The sequence below is a fragment of the Babylonia areolata genome, chromosome 6 (genome assembly GCF_041734735.1).
Source record: "Babylonia areolata isolate BAREFJ2019XMU chromosome 6, ASM4173473v1, whole genome shotgun sequence".
Classification (NCBI taxonomy): domain Eukaryota; kingdom Metazoa; phylum Mollusca; class Gastropoda; order Neogastropoda; family Buccinidae; genus Babylonia; species Babylonia areolata.
The window spans coordinates 23,626,154-23,647,872 of NC_134881.1; the positions used below are offsets into that span (position 1 = coordinate 23,626,154).

Consider the following 21,719-nt stretch of genomic DNA (forward strand, 5'->3'; position numbering starts at 1 on the left):
CCATGAAAGATAAGAAAAGCCGCCATGAAGCTGTGAGCGAGATAGCCCGCAAACGGCCAGATCTTTCTTTTTTGATGTAACGAAATGAAAATTTGTTGATAACAATAATGATCAAGGTGTGAGTCGAGAGAACACTCATCAACACCGTGCACTTTGATATTTCTCTTCCACCCGCACAGCCTACTGTTCCAAAAATAGATCAGTGGGCACAGCAGCTGAGGTTCGCTTTCACAACAGTGATCTCCCTTTACAGACTTCACCTTGGCATTTCCGAACAAAATAGCTGACGGATTTTGCTTTCGTCAGGGTTTCGGGCCTTGCGGTCAACAGGTCATTCACCTCCTATTGCCGCCTTTCCACTTGAAAAACATGTCGCTGACCACTGCCACTACTCGCAGCTTGTTTGCTGCACGATGCTGCTTGATGGCAACAAAATGTTGCAGTGTTGATATGACTGCACGAAGACATCGTCAGTAAGTTGGGGCGAAATGTTGTAGTTTTTAGCGACCACAGTGCATCGGATAATTCCATTCCTCTGTTATTACTGTGGCAGTATGCACATTTCTTCCCCTCCACACTTATGTGTGAATTACGGAGTGAATGTCCACGCCTTATGAAGACTGCTCATTCCGTCTTGAGGGGAAAGGTTGTGGATATTGCCAGTAACAGAAGATTAGTCATTTAGTGTAAATTTATTTAATTGATTGCATTGTGCATTTGTTAAAAAAGGGGGGCATGAACGTCTGACAGCCACTTTCACTTTTCCACTACCACGTGTTTGTATTTTTATTAAATATCTTCAAGAGGTTGTATTTTGATTTATGTCCAAATGTATTTGCATTTTGATTTATGTCCTGATGTGTTCGTCAGTAATGTTACTTGATATTTGATAAATTTATCAAAGTCCTCATGTGTTTGTTATTTGATGTATTCCGCCATGTGTTTATATTTCAGTGTGTGTGTGTGTGTGTGTGTGTGTGATGTCAGTTACTGAGTTAGGGTCATTTGTGGGTTACAGATGGGAAGAGGAGAACATTTGTCACAGTGTGTGTGTGTGTGTGTGTGTGTGTGTGTGTGTGTGTGTTATAGAATGAATTGTTGAAACCAGAAAATGACTTGATTTCTCTCCATCTCTCCCCCTCTCACTCTCTCTAGTCTCTCTCAATCTGTGTGTCTCCCCACTCTCTGTCTCTCTCTATAACAAAATCTCTCAGTGCAATGTACCTTTAGTTTAATAAAAGTTATGAGACTGGGTATGAACATGAACAGTGAGTGATGTTCAATTGTGAAAAAGTTAAAAAAAAAAAAAAATCTCTTCATTGGTTTTATCGTTTTGAAACATTGGTTTTATGGTTTGTAATAAAAAAAAAAGTTTTATTTCTCAATAGTTGTTGTATTAAACATTCTTTATTTCAGATACGCACATTTACTTTTTCTTTCTTTCTTACTCTGTTTACATTTTACTTAGATATATTGTTTGAAATTAAAAAAAAAAAATCCCTGTTGGAAACTTTTGCTGTGATCGATGAATCGCACAATTTGCTTCAAGTATGTTATGTATTTTCTTATTTGTTTAATTAAGCGCACATCTGGATATTTAATTTAAAATCTGTCTACATTATACTGTTGATAGTCATACTCATAGTAATTAAAGATACATTTTGGTGGTCATAGCTTGTATTGTGGTTTGTATGTGGCTGCACAGGTGATTAATTTTTCTTCTTCTTCGCGCACACACACACACACACACACACACACACACACACACATATATATATATATATATATATATATGTGTGTGTGTGTGTGTGTATAGTACCTGGCCAGCATGTGCCCTCTAACAAACCAAGGTACATGTGTATTATGTACTTGTCACACTATGGCTAGAAACTGTAGTTGTGAATGCCAAGGAGGAGGAGGAGTAGCCAAAAGCAGACTTGTACAAATAATGCTTTGATGGTGCAGGAATGCTGTCAGCCAGAAAGGAGCTCTGATCATTCTCCTCCTCCTCATCATGTGTACATATAAAATGTTTTTGTCCAATCCAGCGAGATACAGTCACTGGTGGGTCGTGACTTTCTGACGCTCAAGCACTTCCAGCCTGAAGACATCAAACAGCTACTGTGGACAGCCAAAGATCTGAAGACCCGTATAAAAAAAAATGATGAGGTGAAGATTGGTTGGTTGATGATAACAGTAGTAATACATAGTACTTATATGGCATTACAAATGTGGACAGTCACTCCAAAAAAGCACACACGCACACACACTTATATGCAAGCACACATAACACACAGCACACACACACACAAGGAAGCACTCACACTACATGAAGACTTAGATAGAGAGGTAAAGAACAAACAAACAAAAAATTGGAGAAGACGTACAAGCCAAAGGCTGTTTTGAGGAGATAGGTTATAAAGTTTGTTTTGAAAAAGGATCTGTATCAGTGTAGTGTAGTCGAGATTAATCAAATAGAAGAACAATATGGAACAGTGAATCAATGAGATATGCTGTCCACAATTCCATTCATTTCAGTCAGCCGGGCAGTATTACAAGTTGTAAACACATTAGATTGTTCAAACTAATGTTTTGCTTTACATAAAATACTGTGCAGTGCATTACAGTTCCCTTCAATTGTACAGCTGTGGTTGTACTCTGTCCCAACACTGTGTGTGTGTGTGTGTGTGTGTGTGTGTGTGTGTGTGTTTTGTGTTGTGTGAGACTGTGTATATTGTATATAATGTATGTTTGCGTGTGTGTGCAAATATATGCATGTGATTGTGTACAATGTGTTTTTGTGTCTGTGTGTTGAGACTGTGTTATTATATATAATGTGTTTTTGTGTCTGTGTATTTGCATGTGTTAACGCATGCACATATGCCAAATTCATGATCTTCTCTAAGGGTAAGTTTACTTTGCACTGCTCCTTGTAAAGAGGGAACGAGGAATGAAAGAGTTGGGTAGTTGAGGTGAGCTCTGGTGGTTTCACTCTCCAGCCTGGGAAAGTGAGTTTGATTCTTGGACTTTGACCTGTCACACTTGTAGAATTTTGCTGTGAACTACACTGTAATTGGAGGAACCAACAGCTGGAGCAACAAGAAGGCGATGAAATGCTACAAATGATGAGAAAAAATAGTGTTCATTTGTTGTATTCTATTGCTGTTAATTGAAAATTTGAATAGATTGCTTTCATCCTTATTTCTTTCCCATTCAGTCAGTAATGTTGGCTGCAGCTGTTGCTGGTTTTCGTTCCATGCATGTCTCTGACTCAGACTTTCACTTCACCTTCCCAACTCTCATTCCTCATTTCCTCTTTACTCAGAGTGGTGCGAAGTAAACTTGTCTCCTGAAAAAGTGATGAATTAGGCATGTGCCCGTGCATTAACACATGTATGCAAACACACACAGACACAAAAACACATTGGACATAGTCATATGCACACTCACTTGTGCACACACACACACACACACACACACACACACACACACAGAGTGGGGACAGAGTCAAACTTTATTTGTACAAATGAAAGGAACTGTTATTCTGGTACTTTGCATGGTATTGTAAGTGAACCAAAACATTAGTTATCACAGTAACATATCTTTTTTTTTTTAATAGAAAAACATCACAGGGTTTGTCTGTGCTCCCAACAATCATCTGCAAAGTTGAATCAGGTGATGATCTGCTACATTTATGGGCTGCAAATTTCACATATATACACATACCGTGAGCTTTTATTTGTATTACCTTTGAAAAAAAATCTTAATCCGACTATTTAGGTGGCTATAACCTATTTTCCAGAACAGTGCATGCCTTGTACATGTCACTGTTTCCATAGCTCACCAATATATTTTGTGATTTTAATTCTGTATGTTATATGCATATGATATTGTATATTACGATTGATTTATTGCTTAAAGCATATGAAACGACTGTATGCACAGAGGGTTTAGGGCATTGTTGCAGGTCTGCAGATGTATGTTGACTGAGTGATCCAGAAATGTATGTAATTCTCTGCCCTTTGCCCACCAGGTTGGTAATATATTGTTGCTTCCCAGAACTGCATGAAAAAACAAAAACAAATCCAGATTTAGACATGCATTATCAACACAGCTGCACCTTATGTGACCTGCAGCATTTTTAAGTTTTGAAAAATGTTACGAGAGCTAAGCATGTTGAAAATACATGCTAGAGTACACAAGGAAAAGAGGTGGAGATGATGATGATGATGACAGCACAGTGTAAGGAAGATGGAAAGATGAAGACAAGAGAGAGAGAGAGGAGGGTAGAGAAAGAGGAGAGGGGAGTGGTGGGGGAGGAGGGGGGCTGAGAAAAATGAAAGAGAGGGAGAGGGACTTTATCACCAGTGGAGCGGATAAAGATCAGCACTGTTTGTTTCATCATGTGGATTCCCAGTTCCGTTTAGAAATTGATTCCATTCTACCACCTGCCTTCTTCTTCTTCTTCTGCCTTCACTCGTATGCACACGAGTGGGCTTTTACGTGTATGACCGTTTTTACCCCGCCATGTAGGCAGCCATACTCCGTTTTCGGGGGTGTGCATGCTGGGTATGTTCTTGTTTCCATAACCCACCGAACGCTGACATGGATTACAGGATCTTTAACATGCGTATTTGATCTTCTGCTTGCATATACACATGAAGGGGGTTCAGGCACTAGCAGGTCTGCACATATGTTGACCTGGGAGATCGTAAAAATCTCCACCCTTTACCCACCAGGCGCCGTCACCGTGATTCGAACCCGGGACCCTCAGATTGACAGTCCCACGCTTTAACCATTCGGCTATTGCGCCCGTCAACCACCTACCATTTCAATTGACTAATGTACTTCTTTTGATGGTCATGTGTGTGCGTATACATGTGTGTTTGTTTGTTTATGGTGTACTTCATGCATACATTTTTTATGTACGCAACCAGCTCCCTGTCTGGGAGGTTTGTGTGTCAATCTGCAAGCAGCATTGTTATTATTGTTATTATTATTATTATTACTTTTATTGTTCTCATTATTATTATTCTACTGGTTTGCAGGTGCTGACTCCACTAGCTGGGAAGAATGTGTCGATGATTTTTCAGAAGCGGAGTACACGCACTCGCCTGTCCACAGAGGCAGGTCAGTGTATATATAGATAGATAAGTTTGACGGTCCTATAGCTTCTTACGGCCATCAGGGCATTGAATTCATTTCCACTGTGTCTAGAGCTCGGCAAAGGAAAGCAGGGCCAAATCCTCCCCTTCCTGCTGTATTAACCTTTCCCAAGCAAAGTTGGGTACCTGTTGACACCTGGAGTGAAGTGAAGAAAATGGGAGATAAGCGCTCCTTTCCCAAGGACACAACTCCAGGCTGAAACTAGGGGCTCAAACCCTGACGACTGGCAAGCACTGGGTCAGAAATCGAATGCCTAGGCAGTTGTGCCAGGGTCAATACTTTTGACTGTGCACAGCCTTCATATGAGTTTTGTGCGAAATGAAATTATGGTGCTTAGAGCCTCGCCGACTCACTAAGGCCATCTCAAGGCTATCGCCGCGTTAGTTTTGTGCGAGACATTTTTAGTGTGAGACTTGTTAAAAAAAAAAAAAAAAATCCCACCACATCTCATGTTTTAAGGTTAGAAATTTCAAATGTTTTGCAATGCACTTGTTGATGTGTGGTATGTGTAGCATGCAATGCTTTAAGTTAATTGTTTGTGAGGCAGTCGGAAAGTCGAAACTACACAAAATACTTTCTTCACACTCAAAGAACACATGTACGCATTTCAAATGTGCACACACCTCAGAAAATGGAGTATGGTTGCCTACATGGCAGGGTAAAAACGGTCATACACGTAAAAGCCCACTCATGTACGTACGAGTGAACGTGGGAGTTGCAGCCCATGAATGAAGAAGAAGAAGAAGAAACGTGCACACACTCTCATAAACAGTCTACATCTCCTTTTTTGTGTGTGAAAATGACTAGACTTTAAATCAACTACATTGTACTAAAAAAAAAAAAAAAAAGCAACCACTGATATTACTCCAGCTACTGTTACCACTGTTTGCAGGTATAGCAGCTCTTGGTGGACATGCTCAGTTTCTGGGCCCGGACGATGTTCACCTCGGTGTCAATGAGTCTATCACGGACACAGCAAGGTGAGAAAGCTCTGCCTCCTATATTTGTGTATGTGTGTGTGTGTGTGTGTGTGTGTGTGTGTGTGTGTGTGTGATTCTAATTTTGCATGATTCTCTCTTTGATAATAATAATAATAATAATAATAATAATAATAATGGATACTAATACAGCACACTATCCAGAAATCTGCTCTAGGTGCTTTACAAAAACACTTATGTTTACATAACACATTAGATCAATGTTACATACACACACCAAAATCTGACTAAACACACACACACACACACACACACACACACACACACACAATGCATACATACATTTTAACATACATATGTACCTAACAGCTATCCTCAACACATAGGCACACACAGGCATGCACAAACACAAACAAACATAAACAGATGTGTGTGTGCGCGTGCACACACACACACACACACACACACACACACACACACACACACACACACACACACACACACACACACACATACAAGCATGTAGTTATGAACACATGCATACACACTTAGTCAAGCACAGCTAATGCAAAGGAAGTGGACCTGCCACAACTGAACTTATTGCTGAGGGAAAAGTTGAGTTTTGAGATGAGATTTCAAAGATGCAAGGGAATTAAAATAACAGGTTATTTCTCAGTCTTTCCCCGCAGAATTAACAGCAGTGCCTATAGTTATAAAATAACAGTAATGAGAAGAAGATTAACAAAGGTGAACTGACCAAGAAGCCATGAAATGAGAAGGGAAGAGACGACAGGAATGAAAAAGGAAAAGAAAGGGGATGTTGGGGGTTTGGGGGGCCAGAAACAGAGAGTGGCAGTTTATAAATAAAAGAGGTTCCCAGGAAAGAAGGAGAGCAACAATTTATAAATGAAAGATGCCCCCAGAAACAAAGAGAGCGACACATTATAAACAAAGGAGGCCCCCAGAAACAAAGAGAGCGACACATTATAAACAAAGGAAACCCCCCCCACCCCTCACCCCCAGAAACAAAGAGAGCAACACATTATCGAAATCAAAACTTTGAAACTTTTTTTATTGAGGGAAAAGGAATAGGCACTTATCGACCTGTTTTCATCCTACCCTCGTAAAGAAAACGTATAAACTAATCTAGGAAATACAAGAAGACTGAAAAAAAGGAGGAAAAAAAAACACCACATTGCATGGCAACAACAACAAGAACAAGTAAATGGCATAGAAAATACACAATTCCCCACAAAATAACATAGTATGTATATGCGTGAAGGAGAGAAGGAAGGAAGAAGGTAAGGAAGGAAGAGATACGAAGAAGGAGAGAGGAAAACTGTTGAGAGAGAGAGAGAGAGAGAGAGAGAGAGAGAGATGGAGGGAGGAGGGAGGGAAGGAGGAAGGGAGGAAAGGAGATAGACACATAGACAAGGATATTGAGAATACATCATTTGTTTATCAATCTCAGTAATTTCAAGGATTCGTAGAACTTAGCTCTGACATTTGATGTTTATGGTATAGTCTTTTGAAGATGCTGAGACTGGAGTGTATATTAAGTGCAGATGAAATAGAATTCCGTAAATATCCACCAGAGTATGTGAGACTTGTTTTATAAAGATCAATTCTTGGCTGAGGCAATGTTATTTTATGTGTGTGGCGGTGACTGTTTACTGGAAAATTACTTATGAGAGAGGGTGGGGCATAACCTGATAATAGTTTGAACATGAATATGGCTTTATTATATTTAAGTTTAATTTTCAATGGCAATATATCAAGTTCTGTGTAATCAGAAACATATAAAGAGAACAATTTTAGAATAACTAATTTAAGAGCACGCCTATGAAGACTTAGGAGTGGCTTTAGGATGTTATCACTCGCTGAATCCCAGACAGTTGAGGCATAGTTTATATAAGACTCAATGTAGGCTTGAAAAAATATTTTTCGAGTATGTAAATTTAAAAAAATGTTTTATTTTAGAAAGTTGATATACCTTTTTGGAAATAGTTTTACATAACATTGATATGTGATCAGACCAGGTCAAGTTGTTATCAATAATTATCCCAAGAACCTTGTGACTGTTGACTTCTTCAATGATTTTGCCATTTATAAAAAGGGAGGAGGAATTAGATGCAAGAGTTTGACGCTTCTGTCTGGTTGTAATCAACATGTATTTGGTTTTCTGTGGATGCAGACTCATGTGGTTTAGTTCAGACCAATCAGTTTACTGATTAATACTTACCTGCAATGTTTTGGAAACTTCAGAGAGTTTAGAATTGTCAACGTTTAAAGTCGTATCGTCGGCAAACAGTTCACAAAATGCAGTGGTAAATAAAGGTAAATCATTTATATAAATGGAAAACAATATTGGTCCCAACACAGAACCCTGAGGAACACCATATTCAATAGGTAAAAGAGAAGATTCTTTTCCATTATCACCAGTTGTTTCCTATCAGATAAAAATGAGTGCAAGAGATAATGTATTGTTTGATAAGCCATAAATTCTAAGTTTTTTAAGAAGTGCATGATCAATCACAACAAATGCTTTTGCGAAGTCTACAAATAGAACTCCAGTAAAGTTATTATTATTTATATTAGTCACTCATTTGTCAACTAAGGATGTTAGTGCAGTGTGGCATGAAAGATTAGGTCTGAAACCAGACTGACTTGGATGAAACAGATTATAGGAATTAAAATGACTAAAAATGTGTTTTTTAATGTGGGTTTCTAGGGGTTTTGACAAAGTAGACAAGATTGAAATTGGTCTATAATTTGAAGGCTCTGTTTGATCTCCTGACTTGTACGGCGGGATGACTTTTGCCAGTTAAAATGCCTTGGGAAACTGATTTTTCGTTATACATAAATTGCAAATGTAAGTAAGGGTTTCAGAAATAACTGCTGCAGAAAGTTTCAAAATTTTACTATCAATTCCATCCAAGCCTCTGGTTCCAGTTTGTTTTATAAACAAAGGAGGTCCCCAGAAACAAAGAGAGGAACATTCATCCTCAGAAACAAAGAGAGCAGCAATTTATAAATGAAAGAGGCCCCCAGAAACAAAGAGACCAACAATCCATCCTCAGAAACAAAGAGAGCAACAATTTATCCTCAGAAACAAAGAGAGCAACTATTTATAAATGAAGGAGGCCCCCAGAAACAAAGAGAGCAACAATTCATCCTCAGAAACAAAGAGAGCAACAATTTATAAATGAAAGAAAAAACAAAGAGAGTGGCAAGTTATAAATGAAAGAGGCCCCTCAGAAACAAAGAGAGTGACAGTTTATAAATGAAAGAGCCCAACGGGTACAATAGCTGAGTGGTTAAAGCGTTAGACTTTTAATCTGAGGGTCTGGGGTTTGAATCTCGGTAACAGTGCACTTGGTGGGTAAAGGGTGGAGATTTTTCTAATCTCCCGGGTCATCATTTGATATGTACAGACCTGCTTGTGCCTGAACCCCTTCATGTATATACGCAAGCAGAAGATCTACACATGTTAACTTGACTTATTCCTCTTGATTCCGTGGGGAACATAGGGCCGCAACAACACTCCTCCAACGCACCCGGCTCTGGCTGGTCCTCTTCAGTTCGGCCCACGTCATTCCGGCCGCCCTTGTCTCTGCCTCAATGCTTCTCCGCCAGTTCTGCTTCGGACGGCCAACTTTCCTTTTCCCCTGAGGGTTCCAATCAAGAGCCTGTCTTGTGATGTTTGTTGCAGGCTTGCGTAGTGTATGGTCTATCCATCCCCATTTCCGTTTCTTGATTTCCGTCTCCAGTGGGGCCTGTTTTGTTATGTTCCAAAGTTCTTCATTGGAGACAACCTCTGGCCATCTGATGTTCAGGATGTTTCTTAGACATCTGTTGGTGAATGTCTGAAGCTTGTGGGTGCTGGTCTTTGTCACTCTCCACGTCTCTGAGCCATAGAGTAGAACCGACTTCACGTTGGTGTTAAAAATCCGGATCTTGTTGCGGATTGAGAGGGCTGTCGATCTCCAGATTGGTCGAAGGGTGTTGAAGGCGTGTCTTGCTTTGTTGATACGGCTCTTGATGTCTTCGTCCGTCCCCCCGTCTTTGCTGACAACACTGCCTAAGTAGACAAACTTGTCAACCTCCTTGATGTTCTCTTGGTGTAGTTGCACAGGATCTTGCTTCTTGTTGTTGACCCTCATGACCTCTGTTTTCCCAATGTTGATTTGGAGTCCAGTCTTCTCAGCTTCTTCTGCCACACGACATAGTTTCTCCTGCGCATCTTGCTGCCTGTGGGAGAGAAGACTTATGTCATCTGCGAAGTCTAGGTCCTCCAGCTGTTTAGTAAAAGTCCACTGGATGCCTGTCCTCCGATCTGCTGTAGACTGCCTCATGACTCAGTCAACCACCATCAGGAAAATGGTCGGTGAGAGCAAACAACCCTGACGGACGCCGGTTTGCACACTGAAAGGTTCCGTCAGTTTCCCATCGTGGATCACTTGACAGGTGGCGTCTTCGTACATCTGCTGGATGATGGTTACAAACTTACACATGTTAAAAGATCCTGTAATCCGTATCAGTGTTCGGTGGGTTATGGAAACAACATACCCAGCATGCACACCCCGGAAATGGAGTATGGCTGCCTACATGGCAGGGTAAAAACGGTCATACACATAAAAGCCCACTCATGTATGTACGAGTGAACATGCGGGTAGCAGCCCATGAACAAAGAAGAAGAAGAAGAAGAAGAAGAAAGAGGCCCCCTTCCCTACGCCCCTGTGACTCTCACGCTTTCTCCCTCCTCCCCCCAGTATTCCAGCAGGATCGTCTTCATTTTTCTGTTTTTGTCTACATGGACTACATTTCCCATGTTTGGCCCAACTGTTCCTCAGTTTCCTGTATTTGCTTTTCCCCTGGAACTTTCAGGAAGCTGTGAAAACATCTGGCGATCTCAGCATGATGTTTTGGGCTGTTTTTAGTCACAAGCAGAATTACCACAGTGTGGACATGTTCTACCAGAAATGTTTAGAAATTACAGAGATTTGTGTTGCTATTTTTCTTCTTCTTTAAAAAAAAAAAATTATATATTCAATCCTCACCCCCCACCCCTCCTTTCCCCTCCTCCCTCTTTCTCTATCAGCACTATCTTTTGTCTTTTTTTTTCTGTCATTGGGATACAGTATAATTTTGTTTCAGAAAGAAAACAAACTTTACATATTATTTTGTGTGTTTCTTTGGACTTAATAAGTGTGTGGTTTTATTACATCGGTTTATAAAGAAAAAAAACAAAAAAACCCAAACATTTTGGAAGATGAAAATTATTTTTCATTTATGTGTTGTGACATTATTATCCAGTTTGTGTTTTGCATTTAAAAAAAAAAAAAAAAAAAAAAAAAAAAAAAAAAAAAAAGATTGTGAAAGGCAACAGATGCATTTTAAAATGCTGTAATTTTTATGTCTCTGTGTGGGGGAATAATGATTTGGGGAAAAAACATTCTTATTTGTTTCAAACTTTTTATTATTTTATTTTTTTCCATTTCTCTTCATTTCATTTTTCGTCATTTCAGAGAGTGCATTTCAGACATAAATAGATGGGAGGTAATTAGAGGAAGGGAGTTAACTAATCACAGGTATTTTCTTTTTTGTCCATCCTACATAGACCAGTTTTTTGCACAAGACAGGAATTAGGCCCATGCAAGTATCTGCTCTGCACTAGCGAGTCAAGGTAATGTTTCTTACGTTAGATATATTTTTATGTGTATGACCGCTTTTACCATGACATGTGGGCAGCCATACTTCATTTTCGGGGGTGTGCATGCTGGGTATTTTTTTTTTTTTTTTTCCATAACCCACTTAACGCTGACATGGATTATTAGGATTGTTAACATGAAAATTTGATCTCCAGCATGCATATACATGTATACACACAAAGGGTGTTCAGGCACTAACAGGTCTGCACATTTGTTGACCAGCTTGGATATCGGAAAAAATCTCCACCCTGTCCTCACTAGGTCTGCCGAAACCAGGGATCGAACTCAGGAAACTTGGGCATGATTCCAGCGCTCTAATCATGCAGCTGTCTGATGTGCAGGGTGCTGTCCACAATGTCAGACCTGATCCTGGCCAGAGTCTATGGGCAGGAGGACCTGACTGTGTTGGCTGACGAAGCCTCTGTGCCAGTCATCAGCGGTCTAAGCGACATGTACCACCCTCTGCAGACCCTGGCCGATTTTCTCACCCTGCAGGTCAGATGCCTATCGTGTTGTGTTGTATCATATCATATCGTATTGTTTCGTATCGTATTGTGTTGTATTGTATTGTGTTTTCTTGTATTGCTTTTTGTGATGCTGGATTTCTCTTGTGTGAAATACGGGCTGTTCTCTCCCAGGGAAGAGCGCTTCACCACAATGCAGTGCAGACCCTCCCCCCTATTTTTAGGGGGGTGTGGGGGTGATGGTTATGTCTGTGTATTGTTTTATTGTCAAAGTGCATTTTTCAACAGAATTTTGCCAGGGACAGCCCTTTAAGAGAGAGAGAGAGAGAGAGAGAGAGAGAGAGAGAGAGATTTATACGATTGTAGAGAAAGATACAGATGTATTTATACGATTGTATGTTTATAATCATTGCAACTGTATTTCTTTCACTGTGTGTGGGTGTGCTTCTGAAAACTCCAGTGTGTTTTAAAGGGAGATGATTTGTCATTGCCATGCATCTTGAAGGTGGTTAACATCTCCCATGCTTTGATGTGTGTTCGTTCACCCTTTTCCACAGGAGCACTTCGGGTACCTGAAAGGTCTGAGCATAGCATGGGTTGGAGACGCAAACAACATTCTTCATTCACTGATGATGGGGTGCACAAAACTGGGCATCGATCTCAGCTACGCGGTGCCTGAGGTAGGTTTGATGACTGTTTGCATTCTTAGCTTGGTGACGTCATTTCACCCTTTGGCATTATAAGGTATGTACCTGATTTTGGAGAGAGACTTGATAATTAGTTCTTATTGGGAAGCGAGCTTATGCGATTAATCCACGCATACACGAGCTTAATCCACATTGAAATTAGCTGATATGATCACCAAAATGATGCCAAAAACATGAGCCTGCAAAAACACAGTGATGCGCCACACACAATTTCATCTGTGTTATTAACTTATTTTACAGGGCTATGAAGCTGATAATACAGTCTTTCAAGATGCGGTCAAGTTTGCTGCAAGGGTAAGTTAACACTTTCATTTCTGTGAATTTGTTATCATGTAGAATCTTTGCTGCGGAATTGTGTTCCTTGTGCATACATATGAATCAAAACTGACATTATTTTACATGAAAAGCATGCATGGCTTTGTTTTTTAACATGTATATTTGGTCTTATGCATGCATATATTTCTATAGTGTTACTTTTCATGAATCCATAAATCTAATAAACAAATCCAGTATGATAACTAAAATTGTGCAATCAACAACCATCTACCTGAAGATCTAGTCATCAGCCCCATCCACATGTAATATGCGGCTTCTGTCCAAACGTGTGTGTGTATGTGTGTGTGTGCGTGTGTGTGTGAGAGAGAAAGAGAGAGAGTGTTTGTGTGTGTGTGTGTGTGTGTGTGTGTGTGTATGCACAACTTTTTATATTGATATGCACTTGTATATATCCTAATTTCTACTGTATCTGTGTTTGTGTATGATTTTTGATTTATGTTCGTACCTTGTTATGTACTATCCCCTCCAGTATTCCTTGTGACCCCGGTACACTTGGTATAAAGACATATTCTATTATATTTTATAAAGGGTGGGATCTGGGTACATACATTTGTTGGTTGAGTGTGGGGTATGGGTGTCTGAGACTGCAAATTGTCGCGTTTGCATTATGTGCCTCTCTGTGTGTTTTGCATGTGCATTCACACGCCTCCCCTCTCAGTACCCCCCCCCCCCCCCCCCATACACACACACACCTCCTCACACATGGAAGCATGTGCCAGAAAACAGTACGCAACTGAACATCGGATACCACCCACCCACCCATGACGCCCTCCAGAAAACACTTCCCTGCAACACACATTCAGGCACGCGTACACACACACGCATGCACAGACACTTGCTAGCACCCCGCCACACACAGATGACATACGGCTTCCCCACAATAAAGCATGCATTGGAAACTAGATCATACCAAGACCAGCACTGAAAAAATGACTGTCGTTGGAAAAGATGCGTTTTCAAAGCAGGCTTTAAAAAATTTCAGCGAGACGGAATGTCGCAAATTTTCCGGCAGTCGTTTTTTCACGCTTGGCTCACCTTCTGTATTGGTTGGGTGGTGTCCTGCAGAGTGGGTCCACCCTGACCATCACCAACGACCCACTGGAGGCTGTGTACCGAGCTGACGCCATCATAACAGACACCTGGATCAGTATGGGCCAGGAGGAGGAAAAGGAGAAACGCCTGAACGACTTCCGTGGCTTCCAGGTCAACCGCAAGGTATGCTTCATTTAGAAAAAATCTGAACATGGGTCTGGGTCGGATGAGTGTCATTTGCAGCGCTAAGTTTGCTCGAACCATTCTTTATATGCGACATAAATTCCATTGCTTATGTTGACACATTTCCTCCAGTTCTGATTGGACATATTTCCTTCAGTTCTGAATGATCACGATGACTGTCCAGAGATAATATCTCCAAGATGGAATTTGCTTGATATTTGCCTACCGGCGAAATGTTTAGTTTAGTTCATGAGCTTTCTTTTTTTTCTTAAACAGTAAGTGTGGTGGTCTGGTGGTAACGCATCTGCTTAGGAAGCAAGAGAACCTGAGTGTACGGGTTCAATTCCCACGCTTGGCTGTTTTTCTTCTTCTTCTGCGTTCACTAGTATGTACACGAGTGGGCTTTTACGTGTATGACCGTTTTTACCCCGCCATGTAGGCAGCCATACTCCGTTTTCGGGGGTGTGCATGCTGGGTATGTTCTTGTTTCCATAACCCACTGAACGCTGACATGGATTACAGGATCTTTAACGTGAGTATTTGATATTCTGCATGTATATACACACGAAGTGGGTTCAGGCACTAGCAGGTCTGCACATATGTTGACCTGGTAGATCGTAAAAATCTCCACCCTTTACCCACCAGGCGCCGTCACCGTGATTCGAACCCGGGACCCTCAGATTGACAGTCCAACGCTTTAACCACTCGGCTATTGCGCCCGTCTGCTTGGCTGTATTTTCTCCCCCTCCACTAGACCTCGAACGGTAGTCTGGACACTAGTCATTTGGATGAGACGTTGAATTCAGGTCCCTTGTGTAGCTTGTGCTTAGAACCCATGGCAACTAAAGGGTTGTCCCTGGTAGAATTATGTTGAAAATTCCATTTTGACAGGAAGACAAATACACTTGCAGGCAGGAAAAAAAACAAAAAAACACCGAAAGAAAAAAATATGGGTAGCACTACACTGTAGCGATGCACTCTTCCTGGGAGAGCAGCCCAGATTTCACACAGAGAAATATGTTGTGACAAAAGAGTAGCACAATACAATGCAATGCAATGCAATGCAATGCAGTACAGTACAGTGCAGTGCAGTGCAGTACAATACAGTTCAGTACAATACAGTGCAATACAGTACAATGCAATACACTTCAGTACAATACAATACAATACAATACAATACAGTACACAGTTCAGTACAGCACAACACAATACAGCACAACACAATACTTTTTTTTGACAGTGCAACACAGTACTAGACAAGACCATACAATACTTATCTCTGCTCATGCAACCCAGCTCTGTAGATCAGCACTGCTGGGCCCCTGAGGTGGAGATGTTGGAATGTGTGTCTGTCTGTATGTCTGTATGTCTGCGTTCTTGGGGGCTGCAACTCTCACATCCACTCAAACTGCATAAGTGGGGATATTGACATGTAAGACCATGTTTACCCTGCCATTTAGGCAACCATGCTCCGTTTTCGGGAAGGTCTCATTGTTGTTATGAATTGTTGATGTTGTCAACAGATGCTGAAGGAGGCTGGAGCCGACTGGGTGTTTCTGCACTGCTTGCCTCGCAAGCAGGAAGAGGTGACCGACGACATCTTCTACGACAAGCAGCACTCCCTCGTCTGGCAGGAGGCAGAGAACAGAAAGTGGACCGTCATGGTATGGGGACAGTGTGCCTTGTGCTGGACATTGTACTGTACTGTATTGTATTGTATTGTATTGTATTGTATTGTATTGTATTACTCTTTGTCACAACCGAACAGAAAGTTGACCGTCATGGTATGGGGACAGTGTGCCTTGTGCTGGACATTGTACTGTACTGTATTGTATTGTATTGTATTGTATTGTATTACTCTTTGTCACAACCGAACAGAAAGTGGACCGTCATGGTATGGGGACAGCATGTCTTGTGCTGGACATTGTACCGTACTGTATTGTATTGTATTGTATTGTATTGTATTACTCTTTGTCACAACCGAACAGAAAGTGGACCATCATTGTATGGGACAGTGTCTTGCGCTAGACATAGTACTGTACTGTACTGTACTGTACTGTACTGTATTACTCTTTGTCACAACAGAACAGAAAGCATAAAATATACTGATTTCCCTCCAGATTACATTCAGACACATCTGGAAAAACTGTGGTAGTTAGTTCCCTTTCTTTACGATTAATGCAAATGAATGAATGTGAGAACAGTTTTAATGAGACAATTCTGATGTCAGAGCAGTGCTCAGGCTGCAGGGCTCGGTGAGTTAAAGCTTATACCGTGCTCACATGTAGCACTTCTGTTTCAAAGTGAGGGCTAATGAACAATATTATTATTATTATTATTATTATCATTTATATCAAACAACTTTTTCGTTAACAGCAAATGAAAAATGAAACAAACGGTACATTTCACCAGCTGCTGTGGCGAAGTGGTTAGCATCTCAGACTGACAGCTGGCTGACTGTCGTATCAGTGTGTTAACCAGATGGGTGTTTCTTCCTCAGGCGGTGATGCTGCATCTCCTGATGGACTACCGGCCTCAGATGCCTTATCCTGCCTTCATGAGAGGGGAGAACCCCGACAAATCTTGAGGTCCTTATCTTGCCTTGCTCACACGGCTGTCATCGTATCTCACAGCATCGTATCTCATAGACTGGCAAGCAGTCTTGTGTCGGAGTGCAGGGGTGCATGATTGTAGTTTTAGTTCGTATAGGGTGTTTGATTTGTCATAGCGGTTTGATGAGCCAGTGTGTTTGATCTATGTAATAGGAGATTGAATTTCTAAAGGTTATGCGGGTGATTAAAAAGGCTAGAATTTAGTATTCTGTATCATAGACATGAAGTGAGAATGCTTCATATAATAGTGGACGCAATTTTTTTTTTTTTTTTTTAAGTGGTATTTTTTCTTTTCCCACCCCCCTGCCTCCTATAACTGTGAATTAAAACTAATTAATGTTCTGTCTCAGGGAAACTGATCCTTTCGCATCTGAAGTTCCTGTTCTTACTTTAAACTGTTTTTTAATTGAAAGAAATTGTATCCTACATAACAGAAGTCACCCTCAGTGATTTTTTTTTTCTGGTGTAAGGACTTGTAAGGACCTTGTTGTAGATAAAAGCACTTGTATGACCTTACTTGGGAATTTCAGAATGTTAGGACTTTTAAGCACCTTACGAACCCTGTTTAAACCTTTAAACCATGCATAAGAAGAATAGGAAAGGACATAATATTTGTTTTTGTTTTGTTTTGTTTTACTTTGGAGAAATAAAAAGTTCTTGCACCAAATGTAACATTTCACTTTATGCAAGCATTAAGCAGATTTTATCTGGGAAATGATATTATTTCTGAACACTCAGTGCAATTGCTCAGAATTGGAGGAAGTGCATCATCATTAGCAAATAAATGTATGTTGTATTTTAAGAATGGTTCAAGGGGTATATCATGATTTATTTTTGAGCACTTGTTAACACCATTGACCAAGAATGATTTCTGGTGCTTTTGGTTTTTCATTGCATGTTGCTGGGTCTAAATTATTTGTGATGAATGAACTTTTTTGTTGAACTTATGAATATTGCATTCTCCAGATTTCATATTATGTGCAAAGCATATTTGAGAAAGCACCCATTCTTGCCATTCTTGCCAGCAGTATATCTAAACAGAAATATATTTTAGCTTGTCCAGTTTTTGAAGTGAATTGTATTGTTACATCAGTGCCTCAGAATCTTCGTTTTACCTTTCTTTTTGTAAAGTTCTGTAAATTTCCGGTAAGCCTGGCATACATCTTTCTGGGAAGTATTATGTTCAGTATTAAAAACATTATTTAACCATAGTAAGATTCAATGAATAGATTTCCGGGAAGGGGGATTTTCTTTCCCTTTGCTGTTCATGTGAATAGTTTCCTAATCCATTCTCATTCTGTTTTTAAAGCCTCTGTGAACTTTGTTAATGTCTGGAATTTTTCTGTTTGCAGTATCATTTATCAAACAGTTTGTTTAATTTTAGTATCATCATCATCATCATCATCATTAGTAGTAGTAGTATAGCACAGTCTGTGCAGCTGATTTACTTATTTACCTGGAGTATTTGGCAACCCTGTCATTGCAGAAAATACCAAGATGTGAAGGAACCCAGGAAAAAGTAATACATGCGTGTACTTCTTAAGCACAAAAGATGAATGATATGACTGATTTCAATTATAGTCTTATATTTGTTCTTGCAGTATTGACAAATTTAAAGTCTGTAATACTGATTTAGAATCAGATACAAAATAAGACTTGCAGAAGATGTACTGGACATTGAATATGTAATAAGAACAGTGATTAGTTTAGCTGTGAATATTGATTAATTGATTTTGTTTTCCATTGTGGTACAGTATTTCTGTTTTCAGTTCTGGTAAGGTGAAAGCAGAACCTGGTTGGTGATTTTCTAGAAGTGAGCATCCATGTAAACCATCTCTGAAGGTGTAATCAGACTTCAGATGCTGTGATATTTGGATTTTCACCCTTTTTAATGTCAGTTTGATTGAAATGAAAAAGTACATCATTCAGCTCCCATATGGAATAAGGATTTGTTGTTTTCCTCTGTGTCCGTACTATCCAGAATAATTTCAGATTTATGCCTGTGCATGTGCTGTCTTTTAGATTTATCAATCAGCTTCCATTTGCATGTCGAAGTTGTTGTTTTTTTTCATACATTAATACTCATCACTTTGTTGAAATGATGTTAAAAAAAAAAGTGCCATATAAACATTGCACATTGAAACTGATCAAAGCGAGTGCGGTAACAGATAATCACAAAGGAGGCTAGTAATCACAAAGGAGGCTAGTAGTTTTCTTTTTCCTTTGTTGAGTTTTATGAACAGTGTCTGTGTTCTTTTTGATTTCCCATTGTTGAGCAAATGGTAGCCTTTTGATGAGTTTTTCTAGATGTGCTCACCGTTGTCTTGTTGCAAGGGAGGAGTTTGCATTACATTATTTAATGAGTTGTCAGAGAACAGTTTGATGTTAATGATTTGTTTCTGTTCATTTTCCTATGATTTTGTTAGATTTGTTGTTTATGAACATGCTCACCCTCACAGCGGTTGCAAAATTTCAAGTGTTTTCTGCCAACTGAACATGTCAGAGAAGGCTTTTAAACTGTTCTTGTCATACTCTGCAAGTTCAGAGTTCTCTGGCATCTGTGACGTTGATAACAGTGAATCCGATTCAAGAATGAGAATGTCTGTTAACCTGTTTCTTTGTTTTATGAACTTACACACATTAGCATGATGGAATAAAAGTTTTGTTGTTTGTTATTTCTGAAACTACTTTTTTGAGTTTCTCCAGTTATTTGATCACAATTAACTGAGTGCACCTTATTCTAGGATTTTTTTTCTTCTAAATTTCAGGGGTGCGTTTTGTATACACAGGTGCCCAACAAACAGAAAACTATGGTAAACTAAAATGTGACTCCAACTTGAAAACTCCTTGGTGTCTTGGACTGAAGTTTTAACTTCCGGTATGTTTTTGCCAGACACTTGCACTGTTAAGAATTTAATGACTTTCTTTAGTCTCTTGGTACATATGCATGAATTGTAATGAATAAAGGCTGCTTGTGTCAGTGTTACACTCTTCGTTAAAGGAATTTCGGATCATATTTTGAAAGGTGAAAAATAGAAAGAAGGAACCTTTATACATCCACTGACCATTGGTGTTTAATGACAGCATGTACTGATGAAAAATGAAATGAAAAACAGTTATGCAAGAACCTAAGAAAGTAACAATTATGACAGTTTGTCCTGTTGACTGTGTGTCTTCTGATTAACTGGGAAATAATGTTTCTGTCAGTCAGTTGTTTTGGGTTCTAGCAACCCTGTAGAACCCAGATGTATGGTTTTCTTCAGTGGACATTAAAGATGTCAATGAAATCCAGCTATCTTTCTCAGCCTTTTTTTTTTTCAACTTTTCCTTGCTCTCTATCTCATTCTCTCTTTGTTTGTCACTTTTCTGCTCGCTCTCTATCCCATTTTCTCTCTTTATGTCACTTTTCTTTTTCTGCTGTACCTGAATCGCATCTATATGTTTTAACACACACACACACACGTATATTATATATGCATGCACGCACACGTGCGCACACTCACACACGCAGTGAATACATATATACACACAAGACATGATTGTGGCAGGAGACAAGTGCAGGTAAACAAATCATCCATTTCAAGAAAACAAAACAAAGATGCTTTTATTTGTATCTTTTTTAAGCCATTTCATTGACTGAAGTGGACACTCATACGGTGCAGTGTCTCAGAGACCAATCTCTATGTGCTTTACAAACATGGAGTCATTTGTGCAACAGGCTGCCAGCCTGGGCAGAGCTGCATGCCTACAGGTGCTCATCATTCGTTTCCCATAGCTATATGTGCTCATCATTTGTTTCCTATGTCATCCAGTCAAGCTTTAGTCGCACGTGTGCACACACTCACACTCAGTGTGTGTGTGTGTGTGTGTGTGTGTGTTCTCCTGCCTATTTTAGTTTTGATTTTGTGCTTTATGTCTTTGTATACATGCTCTCTGTCCGATAAAAAGCTCCCAGACATAATTGTCACCATATTTATTGTTCTTCTTTTTTGTTAACTATGGTTTGTTGTTTCGGGTATTCTGCTGTTTGGAGCAGAAATTTTTTTTATTGAGGATGCATGTATGAAATTTTATTTTATTTATTTTATTTTTATTTTTTTGTTGTTGGTTAACATCATCATTCATGAATAATTCTTCATTACATGGAAACAGTACAAAATGGAACTTTGTCCAAAAGGAATGAACAACAACTACAACAATAAAGATAACAACTACAAATAACTGTTCTCCTCAGAGACTCATCAGCCATAACTGTGGACTCGGACCTAACCTACATGTGTATCGTAATGGTCTTCCTTGTTGCGTGCGTTCGTCATATCCAGTATGATCATGGACACATTGAATCCGGCGAAGAGTAGTAACTCTTCCAATGTTTTGTGTAACCTTTGACGGTGTGAATTATCTCCCTTGGATCACTTGTTCGCCTTTTTCTTTTCTTCCCCCTTTCCCATCATCTCGTCACACACACACACACACACACACACACACACACACACACACACACACACACACACACACACCACACGCACGCACGCATGAATGACACGAGCGTCTAAATCTAATAATCACG

General features: G+C 39.8%; 1 protein-coding gene across 1 annotated transcript; it reads left to right on the forward strand.

Moving 5' to 3' along the window:
- Positions 1-260: 260 nt before the first annotated feature.
- LOC143282847 (ornithine transcarbamylase, mitochondrial-like) lies at positions 261-20,441 on the forward strand. The gene is made up of 10 exons (XM_076588684.1): positions 261-473; positions 2,049-2,169; positions 5,049-5,130; positions 6,059-6,146; positions 12,157-12,310; positions 12,837-12,959; positions 13,227-13,280; positions 14,388-14,537; positions 16,061-16,201; positions 17,038-20,441. The coding sequence occupies exons 1-10, from the start codon at positions 370-372 to the stop codon at positions 17,122-17,124; spliced, it is 1,104 nt and encodes a 367-aa protein (XP_076444799.1). The 5' UTR covers positions 261-369; the 3' UTR covers positions 17,125-20,441.
- Positions 20,442-21,719: the final 1,278 nt, after the last annotated feature.